The sequence below is a fragment of the Lonchura striata genome, chromosome 6 (assembly GCF_050655825.1).
Source record: "Lonchura striata isolate lonStrDom1 chromosome 6, ASM5065582v1, whole genome shotgun sequence".
NCBI lineage: Eukaryota > Metazoa > Chordata > Aves > Passeriformes > Estrildidae > Lonchura > Lonchura striata.
Genome location: NC_140708.1, coordinates 6,085,421 through 6,104,619, shown reverse-complemented (window position 1 = coordinate 6,104,619; position 19,199 = coordinate 6,085,421). Strand labels below are relative to the sequence as shown.

General features: G+C 45.2%; 1 protein-coding gene across 2 annotated transcripts in view; it reads right to left on the bottom strand.

Moving 5' to 3' along the window:
• Nucleotides 1–19,199, bottom strand: part of PRKG1 (protein kinase cGMP-dependent 1) — a 379,974-nt gene that overhangs the window by 10,221 nt on the left and 350,554 nt on the right. For both annotated transcript variants that reach the window (XM_021537071.3, XM_021537070.3), the window contains exons 10-13: nucleotides 15,549–15,645; nucleotides 7,139–7,278; nucleotides 3,508–3,597; nucleotides 1,656–1,797 (exon numbers count right to left, since the gene is read on the bottom strand). In XM_021537071.3, the coding sequence (XP_021392746.1) occupies nucleotides 1,656–1,797; nucleotides 3,508–3,597; nucleotides 7,139–7,278; nucleotides 15,549–15,645 (469 nt within the window). The remainder of the gene's footprint in view (nucleotides 1–1,655; nucleotides 1,798–3,507; nucleotides 3,598–7,138; nucleotides 7,279–15,548; nucleotides 15,646–19,199) is intronic.

Genomic DNA, 19,199 nt, shown 5'->3' with positions numbered 1-19,199 from the left:
GTGACACATGCAGGCTGCCACCAGGCAGTGAGGATGGGCTGAGTTACTGTCCCCAAAGAGCCCCCAGGCCAAAACACAGGAACCCTTGGCACCCCATGGCTGCCAGGAGCCATCAGCCCCTCCTGGACCAGCTCCTTTTAGGGCTCCTTGTCCTTCACTGGTGGCTTCCCAAGGGCCCAGATCCTGCAGCACCTCCCACCAAGGGAGCTATTTTGTCTCTCCTGGCCCTCTCCAGGCTCTCACCAGTCCATTTGGGGTACCCCTAAAAAGCAGAATGCCTCTCCTGAGTTCTGGCGCAAACGGGTCATTTTCTACCCATGACAGATGGGTGGCTTTCTCCTGATGCTCTTTGCTCAGCATTCCAGGAGCATGGACCTGAATCCCAAGCCAGAATCACAGAATTCACAGAATCCCAGAATCCCTGGGTTGGGTTGGAAGAGACCTCCAAGATCATCGAGTCCAACCCAGCCCCAACACCTCAACTAAACCCTGGCACCCAGTGCCACATCCAGTCTGTTTTTAACACATCCAGGGATGGTGACTCCACCACCTCCCTGGGCAGCCATTCCAGAACTTCATCACCCTTTCTGTAAAAAACTTTTTCCTAATATCTATGGGTAGTCTCAGTTCAGTCAGAGAGAAAGGAGAGTTCCTAATCAGGCTAGAGCCTGGTTAGAAACTTGACAGAATTTAGGCTTGGTTTAGGGGTTCTGTGTGGTGGAAAAGTTTTTCTTTTAACTTGTGCTTTTAAAAAAAGGCTTAGTAGATTTTTGTTGTTTGGTTTTAAAGTAGTTTATTGTAAGTTATCTAAAAAGATTGTCTTTTTTGGTTATTGCGGTTTGGTTAGTAGCTTAGGCAAAGGCACACACACTCTTGACATTTTTTGGTGTTTTGTTTTTTTTTTTACTTTTTTATTTTTGTTTTTGGTTGTTGTTATTTTTTGTATGGTATATTATGTGATAAATATTTATAGTTTTTTAATATTTATGATTTATATTAAATGGTGTTTTTTAATTTTAAACTAATTTTGTAAGTGTTAATATTATTATAAACATGGAGGTAAGGAAGAAGAAAGAGGAAGAACAGGACTGGCTAAAAATTTTTTTATCTTAAAACTTTTGACATCTATGTATAAAGTAAAAACCCCCCTGTATAGGTGTTAAAACACCCTGTACAGCACTCAAAAATTCTTCCTCCTACTTTGTAACTACTTCTACTATAATATCTAAACTTTCGTGACTTCTTGTTTGTCCTGCAAAGTTGGTAAATCATTCCATGGTTCAAATCCAAAATCACAGCTGTTTCCAGCTGCCTGCCAGGGTTTCAAATGCTTCTGACCAGGGCCTGGAACCTCCAAAAATGTCTGAGGGACATTCTGAGTTCTGACAGAAACTCTCCTTTCTCTCTGACTGAACTGAGAATACCCATAAATGTCCAACCTCTGTTTCCCTTGGTGCAGTTTGAGACTCACAGTCAGCATTTCTCAGCTCAGCCATCCCCTGAGCCCTGCTGGAAGTTGGGAAAACATCCCGGTGGTGATGACAACACCTGTTCTCCTCCCAGCATCCCCTGATGGACCCTGTTGGGGGAATTTGCTCCTCAGCCTCTCCCAGACCTGTGGGGGAGTTGGGGGGATTTTTTTTTTTGGCACTCACCAGCTTGGCATAACCTCGGTGATCCAGGATGAGGTTCTCTGGCTTGAGGTCCCTATAAATGATCCCTTTGGAATGCAAGTAGGCAAAGGCTTCCACCACGCACGCCGTGTAAAACCTGGTGGTGGAATCCTCGAATGAACCCCTGTGGGAAGGAGGGAGGGAAAAGGGGATAAAACCATTAGATGAATCCCTGGGAAGTGGTTTCCCTCCCCATGGAATTCATTCTGCTGTTAAAACTTTTATCACTGCAGTAAAATAGCTTTTTAACACCGGGAAAGTTCCTGGTGCTAAATTCACTTTTGTATCTCAATCTAATTAAATTTGCATTTTTCAAGAAGCCTCTTTGCCTCCAATATCTGAAACTATTTTAAGGTTTATTCTATAATTTAGAAATAAAACTTTGAAATCCTTGTCCTGTAAGCAAAAAGGTATTTTTTTCTAATCACAACTTTGGGTTTTGAGTGTTAAAACTCTTTTGAGGTGTGCACATAAGTTCTGTATTAATGTTCCTAACTGAGACAAAAGGCAGAAAAATCAAAGCTGCTGGGACTTGAAGAGTTAATGCAGATTCCAAACTGCACCTTTGGATCCTTGTTTGTGAAGTTTTCTAAAGAAAACCACATCCCCCTTCCTGCTGGGGGCTGGCTGAGACCAGGAGGGTGTCTAAGCTAGATGGCAGCAGAGAATTAAAGATAGAATTATCAGGCTCTGACAAAAAAAAAAAAAAAAAAAAAAAAAAAAAAATCAGGAAAAATCCCACCCAGCACCTTCTAACTTTGCTCTTGTTCCTGTTTCAGTTAGAAAAAGGCTGCTGGGAAAAGGAAGAACTAAAGAAAAAATTGTTCTGGGGAATTAAAAGACAATTTAATCTTTCTGATCAATCTTTCCAAATTTAATATATTTCTGTTCCAGTGATGAGGCTATTCCAGAGTTACAATTCCCTGCATCTTGTCCTGCTCTGTGGGCACATCCCATGTGCACCCAGCAACCCCAAACAGTCCAAGGCAGGGACTGTGGGGTTTTGGGCATGCATGCTTTCCTAACTAATTTTTTCCCATATCACTGCTGAATCCCAATGGATCAGTGTTCCTGGCAAGGTGTGGATTCTGATTCCCACTTGAATCAGCAGCCGTGATGTAATATGGGATATCTGGGCCAACAGATCCTTCACAGCTCTTGATTTCCTCCTGCTCATTGCTCTCACTCCTGGCTGGGCCATAAATCCCAGGAAATATTTATGGATATTATTTTGCAGTGTCCATGTGGCAGAACTGAAAGCTGAGATTCACACTCAGAGAGGGAGGGCTGCAAACACAGGGGTGGGAAAAGCCCTGAGATGGGAAATTGTGATTTTAAAACTGTGACATCAAAAAGAGCTGGAGCTGCTGGAGTGAGTCCAGAGGAGGCCATGGAAATGCTCCAGGGCTGGAGCCAGGCTGGGAGAGCTGGGGGTGCTCCCCTGGAGAGGAGAAGGCTCCAGGAAGAGCTCAGAGCCTAAAGGGGCTCCAGGAGAGCTGGAGAGGGACTGGGGACAAGGGATGGAGGGACAGGACACAGGGAATGGCTCCCAGTGCCAGAGGGCAGGGCTGGATGGGATATTGGGAATTAGGAATTGTTCCCTGGCAGGGTGGGCAGGCCCTGGCACAGGGTGCCCAGAGCAGCTGGGGCTGCCCCTGGATCCCTGGCAGTGCCCAAGGCCAGGCTGGACAGGGCTTGGAGCAGCCTGGGACAGTGGAAGGTGTCCCTGCCATGGCAGGGGTGGCACTGGGTGGGATTTAAGTCCCTTCCAACCCTTCTAGCAGGAATTCTGCCATTTAAAACATCTCACTGTGCAGGACAAGTCCCAGCTCACCTGTCCCTGAGAATTGTCCAGAGCTCTCCCCCCAGGCAGGCCTCCATCAGCATGTACAGGTACTTGCTGTCCTTGAACGTCCTGTAGAGCCTGAGGGTGGCAAGCAGAAAATCACAAATAAATCCATTAGCAAAGCACGAAACTCGCTGGTTTGACAGAGTTTAAAGAAGCTGAAATGCTCTTTTCCTCCCAGAAAGGAGTGTGGAGGAAAAACTGCCTCAAGGGGTGGGCCAGGCTTTGTGAACCTATCCTCGAGTTCTGAACTGTGCTCTAAAATCCATGCTCTGTGCTCAACAGGGTTTTCTAATGATATTACATTAATTTTCTAATGATATTACATTAATTTGGTTTATAGATATGTTTCATAATATTAAATAACTATGGTGAAAAAACCCAGAAATTCTTTTTTTTTTATTTGATTTTAATGTTCAGCTGCTTTTGTACTTCCTGTTCCACGTGTGGCTTTATCCACTCAAGCTTCCAGTAGGGTGTGGATATCTTTGCAGATAGTTTAAACAGTAATTTTAATTTTTTAAAAACTTTTTTGGTAATTATTTAAGTAATTAATTTTTGCAAATAATTTGTCATTTTTTGATAATAATTTTAACAATTTCTGCAGCAGGAAGGATTGCTGAGGGTGACTCCTGGTGCAATTGCTGCATTCCTGGTAGTTTCCAAGAGTTAAAAATTCAGGAATTAAAAATTGCAGGAGTGAAAAATTCAAGAGCTGCTGCCACACGATGGAAATGGAACCAGGTGGGTTTTGGAGGTTCCAGCAACTCCCTGATAATCCCAGTCATTATTTTGACAGAGCTGTGGGATGGATCAGCAGGAAGACACTGCAGGATTTGGTTTCTTTGGAAGACATCCACTTTTATTTATATAAAACCAATGGTCAGTTATAACTGGCCATTAAATAAATCTAATATTGATGGTTTTAACAAAAATCCCCCCACTTATTTCTTGGCACTTGGACAAAATATCATTTATCTTAATACACATTTAATTGCTATTAAAGTTTATAGAAAACTTCAAGAATCCAAAATGTAATTTCATGGTTTTAATTGGTAATTTAAATACTACCAAAATACTTTCCCTAATTAAGGCAGCCCTGCTGAAAATTTTATGGACATTAAATCTGGCCTAAAATGCACAGATTAAAAAAAAATAAATCAAATATTATTTATCAGCTATCATGGAAGCATAAAGTTTAGACATACGAAAGGACATTATTTCCTAAGTTTAAATGACACAATATTTGAATAACTTCTTTATTTATTTTCTTATTCTTTGAAATATTTGCACTTGTTTGGCCCCTGATCCAAGTCAGAGCATCTTGTTCTGTTTGAGTTTTAGTTTATGTAAAAGTCAATTTTATTTAGTGACACTTGGCCTCTCCTGCTCCTTTTGCCTGCTTTAATTTATTTTAATAATCAAACCCAATTATTCTTCAAAGACTTTTTAACAAACACAATGAATTAAAAAACAACCAAGTTCTTCAGGAATTTTGTCTTTCCCTTTCTAATATCCCAGAGGCTGTGTCCTTGCTCCGAGATTCTTTTAAACCCACTTTTCACCTATCAGCTCAAAACTGAATGAATCTACTGAAATATCCAAATTTCTGCCCATTGCACCCCCACAAAAAATTATCCTAGAGGGTCCAAGAAATGGAATAAACAAGTTATTGAATAAACAATAAATAAGTTAAATAATTTTAGGATAGATACTATAGGAAAACTTCAAATCCCTGTGGATGGGCAAGAGGAGAAGAGGGGAAAAGCAGAAATCAAGTTTGATAAATCAAATATTTTCTAGCAATAGCAAAAGGTTGGACTTTGTGACTTGGAAACCTTTCCAGAGCAGGGTTTCCATGGGATATTAAATATAATTCAGGGATGGTTGCTGCTGCAAAAGGTGGGAAACACTGCAGGATATGGAAGGGGAAGATGTACAGGTAAAAAATCCTTGTCCTGCCTCCCTGCTGAAGGATGAGGAGTGGGAATTTCATTTATCAGCCATGAATACCACTGGCTCAATTCAGGAATGTTTGGAGGTCAGGCTCTATTTAGGAGTGGGTATTTCTGGGAGTGGTGGCTTGGCTGGCCCTGCACTTCCCCTCTCATCCCAAAACAGCTCAGGCTTCCCAAAACCCAGAGGCTGCCATGGCCCTCAGGGAATATTTGGCTCCAGCCTGGGTTACCAGGAATGTTTCTGGATCCAAGAGCACCTCCTGAAGGGAATGGCAGCTGGGCAGTGTCAGGCTCCAGTTGTCACCCATGAATCACAGGAGAAGCCATTGGCTCCAGGGGAATCCCAGGGATGGAAACACCCCCTGAGTGCCCCACCTGGCCACGTGCTTCCCTTTGGATTCATCCCAAGGGTTTGGTGTCACCCTGGGTTTGTTTGCATCTCCTGAGCAATTTCTGGGAGCAGGGCTGATCTCCTAAGGCAGAGACGTTTTCCAGGTATCTCTGAGGTTGGGATGAGGCAGCCTTGGCTGGGATGTCCTTCAAGGTGGCTCCAGGGATCCTCAGCACCCACTGCTCCATCCTGAGCTACAGCATTGAAAGAACCCCCTCTCTGTCCTCACAGTCCTTGAAAAGCCAGGGAATTCACAGAATCACAGGGTTGGAAGAGACCTCCAAGATCATCGAGTCCAACCCAGCTCCAACACCTCAACTAAACCCTGGCCCCCAGTGCCACATCCAGTCTGTTTTTAACACATCCAGGATTGGTGACTCCACCACCTCCCTGGGCAGCCATTCCAGAACTTCATCACCCTTTCTGTAAAATACTTTCTCCTAATATCCAACCTATATTTCATTGGCACAGCTTGAGACAGAATGTTGTTATTAGGGTGGAGCCAAAAAAGCCTGGTACCCCTTTTATTCCCTAGAGATGTGCTTAGATTTGGGGCAGGGAGATGGCTGTATTGTGTTTGCCTATGAGGAGCCCAGGGATGCTGAACTTGACTTGTCAAATATTCCCTGAAGAGAAATGCTGGGCCCAGCTGCTCATTGTCATGGCACTGTGCCATTTCCAAGGATGAAGTCCTGCCTTCTTCCAGCTTCCCTTGGTGGGAAGGAAAACTCCACAATTGGGAAGGAAAAGGAAAATTAACTTTGAGCATGGCTAAAGCCAAGTCATGATAAATACATATATGTATGTAAAAATTCTTGATGGTGAGCCCAGTGCCTAAAGGAGCTCCAAGAGAGCTGGAGAGGAAATTGGGTCAGAGGACACAGGGAATGAATTCCCACTGCCAGAGGGCAGGGCTGGATGGGATATTGGGAATTAGGAATTGTTCCCTGGCAGGGTGGGCAGGCCCTGGCACAGGGTGCCCAGAGCAGCTGTGGCTGCCCCTGGATCCCTGGCAGTGCCCAAGGCCAGGTTGGATGGGGCTTGGAGCAGCTTGGGATAGTGAAAGGTGTCCCTGCCATGGCAGGGGTGGCACTGGGTGGGATTTAAGGTCCCTTCCCACCAAAAGCACGTTCTGGCAGCACCAGCGAGCTCTGCCCATCAGCTTCCTCCTGCCCCACACCTCCCTTCCCTCACAGGTGTGGGCTGAAGGCTTTTCCCTGCTGGCTGGTCCCTGGGGGGATCCCTGGCACGCCGGGGCACAGGGTGGTACCTGACAATGAAGTCGGAGTGGGCGCCCTGCATGATCTGCTTCTCGGAGCGGATGTGCTCCTGCTGCCGCGTGTCCACGATGTGCCGCTTCTTCAGGATCTTCATGGCGAACGTCTTGGCCTCCTCGCTCTTCAGCTGCACCTGGGCACGGCAGGACAGGCCGGGGTCACACACAGGCCACAGCCCCGCTGGAGTCCCACCTCCCTGCCAGCAATCCCACCCGCTGCCTCCCAGGCGTTCCTCCCACCTCTCCAGTCATGGTCCAGCTTCCTGACTCCGTGCCTTGCTGTGAAAAAAGCTGTTCTGAAATGCCACGGTTTTTTAGGGAAAAGCCAAATGTGGGTGTTGCTCTGGGGTCAGGAGATGTTGCAGCTAACATCCCATTTCCCCAGACCCCTTTCCTCCAGGTCACCCCACCTGTGCTGGCTCTGGCTGGGAAGTGCAGGGCTGGGATGCCTGCAGAGGATGAGCAGACCTGGCTTCCCTGCTCACAGCTTTGCTTCTCACCTTAAGCCTCTGCCCCCTATTTTTAGCCTGGCACTTCAAGCTGAGGCTGACAGGAGCTGTTTGCTTGCTCTCGGGGTAACCCTGGCAACTTCTGAACCCTGAGCCATCCCGAGGGACAGCTCCCTATCCCAAAGCCAGCTGGAAGGCAGCCACCCTTCCCATCCTGGCCAACCCTCTCAAAGAAACCCCACTGCTGACCTCCCAGGCCTCCAAGTCTGCTCAATTCACCCAGCAGCTGCTCATAACAATATTCCAGCGAGGTGCTTGCCCTGCTGTCGAGCACGAGGTGCCATCTGGCAGCTTCTGTTCTGCTGTCCTTGTAGGAATTTGGCTTCTGCCAGAGGGAACCCAGCCTGCCTTTAGGGTTAGGAGGCAACACTCACACAGTCAGAATGGATTTAGTGTCAGATCTCTTCTTATATTGTTTTGCTGCAGGAATGTGGATGGATATGAGACATGGCACCTTTGTAGAACCATGGAATGTGCTGAGTTGGAAGAGACCCTCAAGGATGATTCAGTCCAACTCCAGGCCCTCAGACACCTCAATAATCCCACCATGCTCCTGGGAGTGTTATCCAAACTTTCCCCTGGGCTTTTCCCAGGCCACACACCCTGAACTTGAACAGTTTCTTGTCCACCTGTTTTGTTCTGCTGCAGTTCAGGGACAAGGGAAACACCAGGAGGGATGGGATGGGATGGGATGGGATGGGATGGGATGGGATGGGATGGGATGGGATGGGATGGGATGGGATGGGATGGGATGGGATCCCCATATAAACACCAGGAGGGATGGGATCCCCAGGGAAACACCAGGAGGGATGGGATCCCCAGCAACCCCAGAAATCAAATTGGGAGCCTCAAGTTCAAAAGGATACACAGATCTTAAGGAAATCAATCCCAACAGGTTGGTCTTCAGTTGACAGAGAGGTTTCCAACATCACCACCACAAATGATTTAAAGTCTAACAAATGGGAGGCCCCCCATCTCTGGACAAAGTTTTTGTCATTAAACTTATTTATATATATAAGCTAGATTTGTGGTTTCTAATTCCCCACAGCCCCAAGGATTTCCAAGCCCACATAAAACTTTTGTTTTTGCAAAGTTCCTCTCTGGTTTTTCACACTGAGTTTCACCCTCCTGATTATCATCTTTGTTTTGTTTGCTATTTTATTTTCAGAGAAACACATCAAAGACCTAAACAATGTCCAAAAAGTAAAGTGGGACATTTTTCCCCATCACTGCTGCCCCATTATGCCTTATCCTGGTTTTACTACAGCTCAAAGCACAAAGAAATTCTGCATTTTTGGCCAACTAAAAGTGATAAAACCACTTTTGGTTTGGGATTAGGGTTTGGTTTCTATTTTTTTTTTTTTTTAAAGTCTCATTTTAAATAAATGGCTTCAGTTTAACTGTTTGGATGAAATATTGGATATTATCCCATCTGAATCAAGCAGGAGAGCAGGGAGGTGGCACAAAGGAAGCAAAGACCTAATGAAAATCAAGGTGAAATCTGAGCAGAATCTCCCAAAACTTAAAACCAAAAAATAATTGAAATTTGGGAGGACTGAGGATAAACTTGTGGAGAATTTATCCCTCTTTCTTTTGCTGGGAATCCAGATTTCTTGGCTTTCCACCAGAGCAGTCCATGTGGTGATGGACAAGCACCACCACTGCCCCCCAAATTATTTCATACCAAAGCATTTGCAAATTCCCATCAGATTCTCCAGATCACATCTGTTCTCTTTCAGTCTGTATTTTTAATGTTAGGTTGTCCATAAAAATAATCAAGAAAGCAGCTCCAAGCAGCAAAATCAAGTGTTTCTTGGTAGATATAGACATCAAACAATAAAAAAATTAATATTTAGCACTCGAAATTTACTTGAAATTCCTGTTTCCCTAATGTTAATCTGTACCATGCATCAGTGTGAAAATAAACCCAACAACTTGGTGGAGACTCTTGAGAATAAATTCCAATATCACAAAACAAAGTGTGCTGGGAATAAATCCCAGTATGTCCCCTTATTTATTACCACGGCTTTTGATCACCTAAATTTTGTGTCTCTCATGAAAAAGGCTATTTTAAAAAAATTTAATTACTATTCTGTCAGGGATGGAGAGCCTGGGGAAGTCACTTGCTTTTCTACACTTCCAAGTAAGTCCAAGGAAGGAAATTCACAGGAGGAAGAAGGCAGGGAGTTTATTTGGTGTTTGAGGATGTCCTCACTGTTGCAAATATTAAATATGGAAAAAGCAGCAGCAATTATTATTATATTAAACATATATTAATATATTATTAATATTATCATTATATTAAATATAGAACAGGCAGCTGCAATTAGCTCGTGCAATGCTTAGACCTGATGCCACCAGAGAATTCAGATCCATTTTCCATTCCCAGTCCTTTGCAAGGCAGAGGATTTGTGGGAATTTGAAACCACAGAGGAATTAATTTGCAGTACAAGTGCTGATGAACCAGAGCTGTCCAGGTACAGAATCCAAGGGCTATTTTTTGGATCACCTGGAAAATGAGGCTTTTCCTCATTTTCCAGCCTGCCTGGGCTCTCTCCTTGCTCTGCTCTCTGCCAAATGAGGTGACTTTGAGAACTATTTTATGCTATAAAGGTGGGAAACCCCAGGTCACTTCTATTATTTTTACCAATAATAGATTTTAGTATTCATGTTATGTTAATTAATACAAAAATACCTCCATGTCCAATCCCAATCTCATTCCAAAATATGAAAAAAAAAAGTATAGGAGTCACCTGGATTTTTATTTTTAATTTAAAAAACACCAAACAGGATTAATTCTGAGAAGATGAGAAGGGGCTGCTAAGGACACTCTGTCTTTCAATCCTGATGGGGAAACCAGCCCAGGGAGCCACAGGAACCACAAGGACTTTGGGTTTGAGCTCAGAAGGCGGAAGAAAAATTATTGAATAAAAAATGGTTTTATTTTACTTGGAGATATAAAACATTCATAAAATATATGTTGCATCTATATTCTATCTATCTATATATGTAAGTGCAACATTATATATATATATATAAATGCAGTGGAAGGTATTCCTGTTCATGGCAGGGGTGGAATGGGATGGGTTTTAAGGTCCCTTCCAACCCAAACCACTCTGGAATCCTATGGGCAGGGAAAAAGGAGGGATGCAGCCTCTCTGGCTTTTCCATGCCCTTGTTTCATAGGATCGCAGCTGGCTCCTCCTGTTGGAGGAATTCCTCCTGTTGGAACAATTCCAAAATCCTTCCTTTGCTTTATAGAACTTCTGCAGTTCCCAGGACACACAGAGCACTCCAGGCCTGATTTTTGTCTAGTTTTTAACACTTACACAGAAATAAATATGGTTTTACACCTTGGTTCTTTCTCAGGCTGGCTGGGAAAATGGTTATTGAGGGAGATGAAACCCAGAGCTCAATGGAAAAGAGGAAAAAAAGAGTTGTGTGTTTCTCATCCTTCCTCCTTCCCTATAAATCATCCCTGTGTGTGTGATACACAGTCTGCAGCTCCAGCAATTCCCGTGCTGATGCAATCCCAGCTGAGCTTGGGAAAGTGGAAACTTTCAGGAATATTTACCAGGATGCACAACAAGCCCCAGAGAAGGATTAATTTCTGTGACTGAACATTCCAGGATATTTCCAATGGATGGAGTGCCAGGACACAGGGAATGGCTTCAAACTGCCAGAGGGCAGGGATGGATGGGATCTTGGGAATTGGGAATTGTTCCCTGGCAGGGTGGGCAGGCCCTGGCACAGGGTGCCCAGAGCAGCTGTGGCTGCCCCTGGATCCCTGGCAGTGCCCAAGGCCAGGCTGGACAGGGCTTGGAGCAGCCTGGGACAGTGGAAGGTGTCCCTGACATGGCAAGGGTGGAATGGGATGGGCTTTGACTTTCTCTCTTTGTCCCTATGTATTTCCACAACAACAAAGATGTTTTTCCATGGGAATTTTGCTTCCTGTGGAATTCTTCCAATAGAAAGGAACCAGAAATCCATGCTCTGCTGAAACATGGCTATTTTCCCATCACATTAAACAAGAACTGACCCAACAGCAGCACTTTGGGAGCTGAATTCCAAGTGCTCCTGTTTGCTGGGCATTCCAAGGTCCTGCATTTTCCCCGTTTCCAGCTCGTTCTGGTGGAATGAACAAAAATAGCAGCAGCTGTTGCTGAGAGTCTGCAAGCTGAGCTTTCCTAATCCTGACAGCTGCACTGCTGCACACACAGAGGGACTGCTCCTGGCCCAGCAAGGGGGCACAGCCTGCTCTTCCTACTGAACTGAGGATTCCTCTCCTCCCAGGAGGGAAGAGAATTCCCCAAAATCAGCCAGAGGGGTGAGCAGGCTCTGCTGCCAGGGAACAGGGACAGGACAAGGGGAAACGGCCTCAAGCTGGGCCAGGGGAGGCTCAGCTGGGACAGCAGCAGGAATTTCTCCATGGAAAGGCTGCTCAGGCCTTGGCAGGGCTGCCCAGGGAGCTTTGGGGTGCCCATCCCTGGAGGTGTCCCAGGAAGGGCTGGAGGTGGCACTCAGTGCTCTGGGCACTGGGCACAGCTGGGGCTCCATGGGCTGGGAGGGATTTGCCAACCTCAGGGATCCTGGGATCTAGCCCAGGGGTCCTGGACAATTCTAGTCAATTAAACCCCAAAATCAGGAGATTTCCAAGAGAAAAATGATCTTTCTAATAAAAAATTTTGCATTTCCTAGGAAAAGCAGCCATCTTGGGAATTGGAAATCAGACACAGTTGGACATTTCCACCAATAAATATCTGGATTCTGCATCTGTCAGCCTATCAGAAGACAATTGCATCAGGTTTTTTCTCATTATCTAATTAATTCACTAATGGCTTTGTTTACAACACAGGCTGGAGGCTGGAAGAGATTTAATTGCACTTCAGAAGCTGGGGTCAGAGATTTCTCTTAAAACACTAATAAAGCTGAAAAATTCCATTGTGTCCACTTCGTACAGAGCCCACAAAACATGGCTGCGACATTCTATGTGCATGTTTTCATTTGTGTCTTTAGAAATCCACATATTGCAAAGGAACTTTGCTTTTTGGGGCCACCACGAAGCTAGAAGGAGTGCAGAAGGCAAGGATGTGATTTTTAGTTTCTCTGTGCTCAGCCATCACCTATAGGAACCAATTCCATTTAAAAATTACTCCAATCCTGGATGTTCAGCTACTCCAATGTATTTATTTCAGAGCTGTCAAAAATGATTTCAACTCAGAAGAACTGACCTGGAACAGACACTCAGGAGCACAGGACTTGAGTGAAAAGGAAATTAAGAGCAATAAAGGTCAGCCAAGATGATTTCTGAGGGCTGGGGACACCTGCCCTCCATCCCTGTCACATGAAGGTGACATTCCCTATCCCAGTGGCACTTGAAATTCCAATTTTCCTGATGTTAATCCTGGATCCTACCCCAGAAGATGCTCAGCTGCCATAAAGCAGGGAGGCTGAGCTGTAAAAAGGAGTGGATGCATCCCAAAAAGCATGCTCCTGCCATCTGCTGTGGTTTCTCCAACCCTGGATGGTTTTGGTTTATCCTTCAAGGAAAACCTAGATAAAAGTTGATTGCATAGCCCAATTTGGGATGAAGAGGAGCATCCATAAGGATGTTGGAAGAGGCACCAGGGAGCCACCAAAAAACTGAGTGAAAACCACTCATTCCAAAGCTTTGAATTTTTTTCCTGAGATACAGAAAAAAAAAAAAACAACTGCCTGGAACAGCAAGACAAAAGGGGATTTCCACGTGTAATATCCATGGAATTGAAAATAATTTCTATTTGAGGCTGTCTAACCTAAAAGCCATATCCTTGTGCATGGATGCATGGAAAAGGTGACTTCTCCAAGGCACCAAAATTCCCAGAGGTTTTGGAAAACCACATCCAATGGGACTGTTAATCCTTCTTGGCCAATCCCAGCCCCAGACATTCCAGTTGCCCCAAGCCACCACCAGTTGCCCTCTCCAGTGGTGACATTCTGAGGCCTCATGCTCAAAGCTCTAAAATCCCTTTTCCTTGCCACATCCTTCACTTTTTTGGATCCATTTTACTCCTGGAAAGCACAAAAACTGGGAATGTTTTCCAGGAACATTCCTGCACTTCCATATTCAGGTAATAAAAGAGCTGATTCCTCTGATATAGTTTACATTTTTAGCCTGAAATAATAAATCATATTTTTAATGGAGGATGTGGAAGCATGAGGCAGCGATTCCAGGCTCAGTTTTGACAAAAGGAATATTTTCTTGGCTTTGTAGCAAAATTTCCTTCTGTGGTAAAGAAAAAACAACAAAATCTGGTGTGTTGAACTATACTTTTAAATATGTTTTATCTGTGTGCAGTTCAGAGCTACAAAAAATGAGCTTATCCAGCATTCTCCTGCTCATTTTCCACTCTGGAAAAAAAAAACCTCTGGGAATGTTTTTTTCCACCTCAGGTGGCTCTTTGGAGGCTTCTGAGGTGTGAATATCTGCTCAGAATGGAATATTTCTACTCAAGGTGACACCTTGAAGGGACAGAGCACCTCCTGCTCTTCTTCTCTCCTGGGCCAGGGTCACACATCACCAGGGTGGAGTTTTTGTCACCTTAAAGCTGGCCATGTCACCTGGCCACGGGCTCTGGTGAGGGTCCCAGCAGCAACCCCTCATGGAGACAAACCATGCACCTCCCCAGGAGCACCTTGAGGTTGGCAAAACCCCTTAAAAATGAAGCCAAAACCTTCACAAGGCTCAAACCAAGCCCCAGACTGGTGGGTCCCTCCCTACAGTGTGGAGAAGTCAGATGTTAATTTAGGAGGCAAATCCTTGGTGTCAGGAGAAGAGGAAGGGGCTTCAAATGAGAAGATGAACACGACCTCCTGCTCTAAAGCATCCTCAGCAGATGACTCCTTCAAAATACTCATAAATTAAATCTTCATAAACAAAATAATCATACATTAAACCCCAAACCCCAGGAAGGGACCAGCGCTCCCACAGACGCTCTCTCCTCCACAGGATTTCACATTCAGCCAGGAAAAGTCAGGAATAAAACTACAGGGAAGAGCAAGCTGGGCTCTGCACACCGAATTTCCTCTTTACATCACAAAAAACCACCGAAAACACCTCGTTTTGCCCATTTTACTATTCTTCAGCTCCCACAGGGTTATGGAGTGGAGGCTTCCCTGAGGTTTTGTGGTGGCAACAGTAACTCTGTTCCCCTTCTGCCCGGGCTTGCAGGAGTTCCTGACGTGCTGCACGAGTGTCCGGTGTCCGGAGCTCCTCCGTGGTGTAACCCAACTCCCTCTTCCTACTCCAAGGTTTTGTGTTGCCTTGGTGTTACAAACAGCTCGCCTCTTGCTCTGGCTCTGCTTTAAAGGAGACCACAGAGCTCCAAAGCTCCAAGCAGAGCAAAAAGCAGGCTCGCTTTTTGTCTTTTCTCTGCAGTTCTGCACAAAAACAGGCCCTGTCTGGGATGTATTGTCACGAGTCAGGCGCTGAATGTTCAGCTTTGAGGATAACCAAGTGCAGCCACTCTAGACCTGAATAAAAAATGTGTAGGAGATGCTTTCTGCTGTTACTCTGAATCTGTTTAAATAAGATTTTAGGTTGCTCTTCCAATCCCAGCACTCACCCAATTCTCCAGGTTGTTTTTAAAAGGCAATAAATCAATGCCATAAACCACTTAAGAGAGAGATGAGATGTGTGCTCATCTCTCAGCCTAAGACATAAATCCTTCTTGGCTACTGCAAAGCATTTATTGGTACATTTTTTACGTCTCAGGAAATGTAAGTCAGCTTTCTTCACTAGATAATCCCAGCAGATCATTTTTCTCGGGGTTACTGGGGTGTAATAACAAAGAAAATGAAGCCTTTAACACAGCAGTTGTATGAGGATGCCACACAAAGAAGAAGAGGTCACCTACCAGCTCCACTCTCCCGAAGCCTCCGACTCCCAGGGTGTCGATGATGTTGAAATCCGAGAGTTTCAGGTTGGCAAAGAAGGCAGCTTCGGCTTCGTATCTGGAGGTTTTGAGGCGAAAAAACGGAAATTTCTTAGAGGTGCAAACCTGAGCAGAGCGCGCCGCCGCCCCCGAGCTGTGGGAGCCTGGGCCAGCCTTTACCTGCTGCACTTCCATCTCAGCTCTCAAAATTCACTTCTAGCTCAGCATTCTGCTGCTCCCAATCCCAGCATGGCTCCAGAGGGAACAGTTTTCCAAGGGGCAATAGCAAACATCCCTACTGAGGGTGCAAAGCCAACGCCTGGCACTGCAATCCAGCTCCCAAGGCTGGGCACTTGCTATCCATCTTCTCCTGGGTGAGGTTTGCTTGTAAATATTTTGGTGTCTTTAAGGATTTTTTGGAAGATAGAAGTCTCTCCTAGGAGATTCTCATATCCACAGGCTGGCAGCAGTTTCTATAAATGTTTATTGGAAGTGGCAGGATCACTAAAGGTCCCTGGAGAGAAATCCCAGCCAGGTTTTATGAAATCAGATCTGTTAAGCTGCAAATGCCTGAAATGAGTGACTTCAGGCACAGATCAACATTCCTATAAGGATGTCTTCACTTGTTCTCCTCCTATAAACCCAGTCAGAGCAGCCATCCCAAGCCAGGAGGTCCCAAAATCCCGATGCTCTCCGTTTATCCCATGGCCAACTGCCTCACAACACCACGTGCCCGAGTAAGGAATACGCAACTCCAACCTGGGCAAGCCTGCCAGAATCAGCTTCTCATGCCTATCCATGACCATAATTCCTCTAAAATAGCTCCTTGTTAAGGTTTAGGGTATTTTTAGAAAGGCCTGGAGGGGAAATGGATGAGCAGGATCCGCCCCCTCCATAAAATGTGACATTTGTCTGCCGGAGAGTCCCTGGGCGTGTGCAACCTTTGGCTGAGGGCGACTTTATGGGAAAAGAGTTGGCTGGATTATGGAGGGAGGCCTGGAAGGTGCAGGATTTTAGCTGGAACAGCTTGCAATTAACAGTAGGGCATAATCACTGGAGGCTTCACTCGTGCAGGGTAACAGCAGTGGGAAGATGAGCCACCATCCCACTCCTGTGGCCACCTGGCCAGCTTTGGGACATTCCCACCCTAATTATTTAATTAACAGATTCCCTTCAAACCACCTTCTCTGCTCTATCTAAAACCTCAATGCCAATGGGGGAGAAAGAGCAGAACTCTATCATTTTCCAAGTGAAAAGGGAAGGCTACAAACAGGAGTCCAACAATGTGAAAGGTCACATCACGAAGCCCCAAATCTGAGGTGATAAAGCACAATTCTCTTCCAGGGGCTGCTGTCAACAAATGACTTCAGCTCTGCTTTATTTTTTATGCTGTCACCAGATCCTGTCGGTGACCTTGCTCCTGATGTATCTGACTTTGGAAGCCAATCAGCACGGAGCCTGCTGTGAACTTGGGATAACCTTGTGTGCCACAGCTGCTCATTGATCCCTCCGTGCTCATCACGAGGTGAACGTTCAGCTGCCACTAAAAAAGGATTGAAATGTCCCCTTTCAAATCACAGCAGAGCTGTCATTTCAGGGCTGACAGAGTAGTTGAGCACCTCTCATTTCCATGATGAATGGACAGAGCAATTAAATACCTTGAATGATTTCTAATTGCCAGGAAGATGAAATCCCAGCATGGAAAATTTCCTGCCGACACACAAACAGACTAAAATTTCACACAATGGTTTGGGTTGGAAGGGACCTTCAAGACCATCTGATTTCAATCTCCCTGCCATGGGTAGGGACACCTTCTTGAGTAAGGAAGCTGAAATCTTTTGGATTTGCCTTGGAACATGTCAAAAAAAAAAAAAAAAAAGGGTATTATTTTGCTTAGAAAAATACTTGCTGCATTCTTGGGATTGCTTTGGGAAATCCCTTGGCTAATTCCCTCAGCCACACTCCTTGGATGTAGTGTGAACACACAAGTGCAGCATAGCAGATGAGACAAATTGGATGCATTTTTTTTCTAAATACAGGGCAACAAACTTCCAAACCCCAAAAGAAAGGCCAAAAATACGCAGTAAACCCAAAACACAGGTAAAAACAAGCAAACAAGCCCTTCCCATGCCCACTAACAATAGTCCCACTGGAATTCTGTTTTATTCCCAGCTACAAAAGCCCAAGTCCACTTAAACACCAAATTCCTGTAAATTAAGTCATTATGCATTCCAAACCTGCTAAGCTGGAGGGTAAATATCATCAATAAAAAGATGAAAACACAAATATTCCCAAGCTAAATCAGAACCCAGGGGTATGATCCTCATCATGAAGTTCAGAATTCCTTCCAAATTCCTGAAGCTGAACAGAAGCTCTCAAAGTTCTGCAGTGTGAGCTCCTCACTCAACAGAACGATGATAAAAAACATCTGTGGTGTTTGATTTTACCTCCCAAAGTCAAGAGAGACCCTTTCAAGGCACCGAGAGGGCAGTGCTAAATAATACAGAAGTTGATATAATAATATTTTTCTGTAGGAAAATGTTCAGTTCTGCATCAGCATAAGGAATCTGCAATAGTCAGGAATGTTTGGGATAGTCACAGGATGGCTCAGGCTGGAAAGGACCACATCTGGTGGCACCTCCCTGCTCCAGCAGGGCCATCCCAGAGCCCAGGGCACAGCATTGTGTGCACACAGCTCTGCCCCAGCCCCAGGGAGGAGAGCAGGGACCCCACTTGTGCAGGATGAGGTGGGAATAACTCACCCCTTTGTGGGACAAATCCACCTGTGCTAGGGCAGGGTGCATTTCTGCACTTTGGAGATGCCACAACCTCATGCTATTCCTCTTTAATCAGTTTTATTGGAAATCCCAGCCTTACCCCAGCGCTTGGAGACTTTCCAAAGAATCAAATGCTTTTCTGACTCGGGAAGAGTTCAAATTCCTGAATTAATTGATGAGAGGAGTGCTGGGAAGACACCTTGGAGGCAACAAGTGGCATCACAGGCACACACTGGAGCTGTGCAGACACGAGGCCTGAACTTCCTGCACTGGGATTTCTGAGCTTGTCTCCTGTGGAATCAGCTGTAATTAAGAAAGAACCTTTCCCTGGATATTTTGCTAATTATGCTGCTCATCCCAGGTCAAAAGGCCTGGAAACTCCTAACTGGAAGTGCACAAAAAGAAAAGATCCAGGGAATGGTGATGCAAAAGTAATGAACAGTCTGTTCTTTAATAAAGAGCTTTTAAAATGAAGGCTGAGCTTTTCACAGGAGCTGGTGGGACACCAGAAATCAACTCCCAGTGTGCTCCTAATGGAACTTTTTTGCTTATTGAAGCAAGTTTTTGTCACCTACTACACTAGTCCAACCTTGGCAGAGCTCACAGCCCACTCCTGAAGCTGATGGCAGAGTGGGTCTTCAGAGAGGAGCACAGGACATGTTCAGCTCTGAGTTAGGCAGGAGCATCCTGCAGAGCCTCCAAGCTCTTCTCCAAGATTTCCTGCAAATCTGAGTGGCAGAAACCTCCTCTGGAAGAACTGGGGCTTGGAAATTTGAAAACACCACTGCTTTCCCTGCCTCCAAATAAAATACCTGCTCCTGAGGAGCTGCCTTGCCTCAGCCTCCTTGTGGGCAGG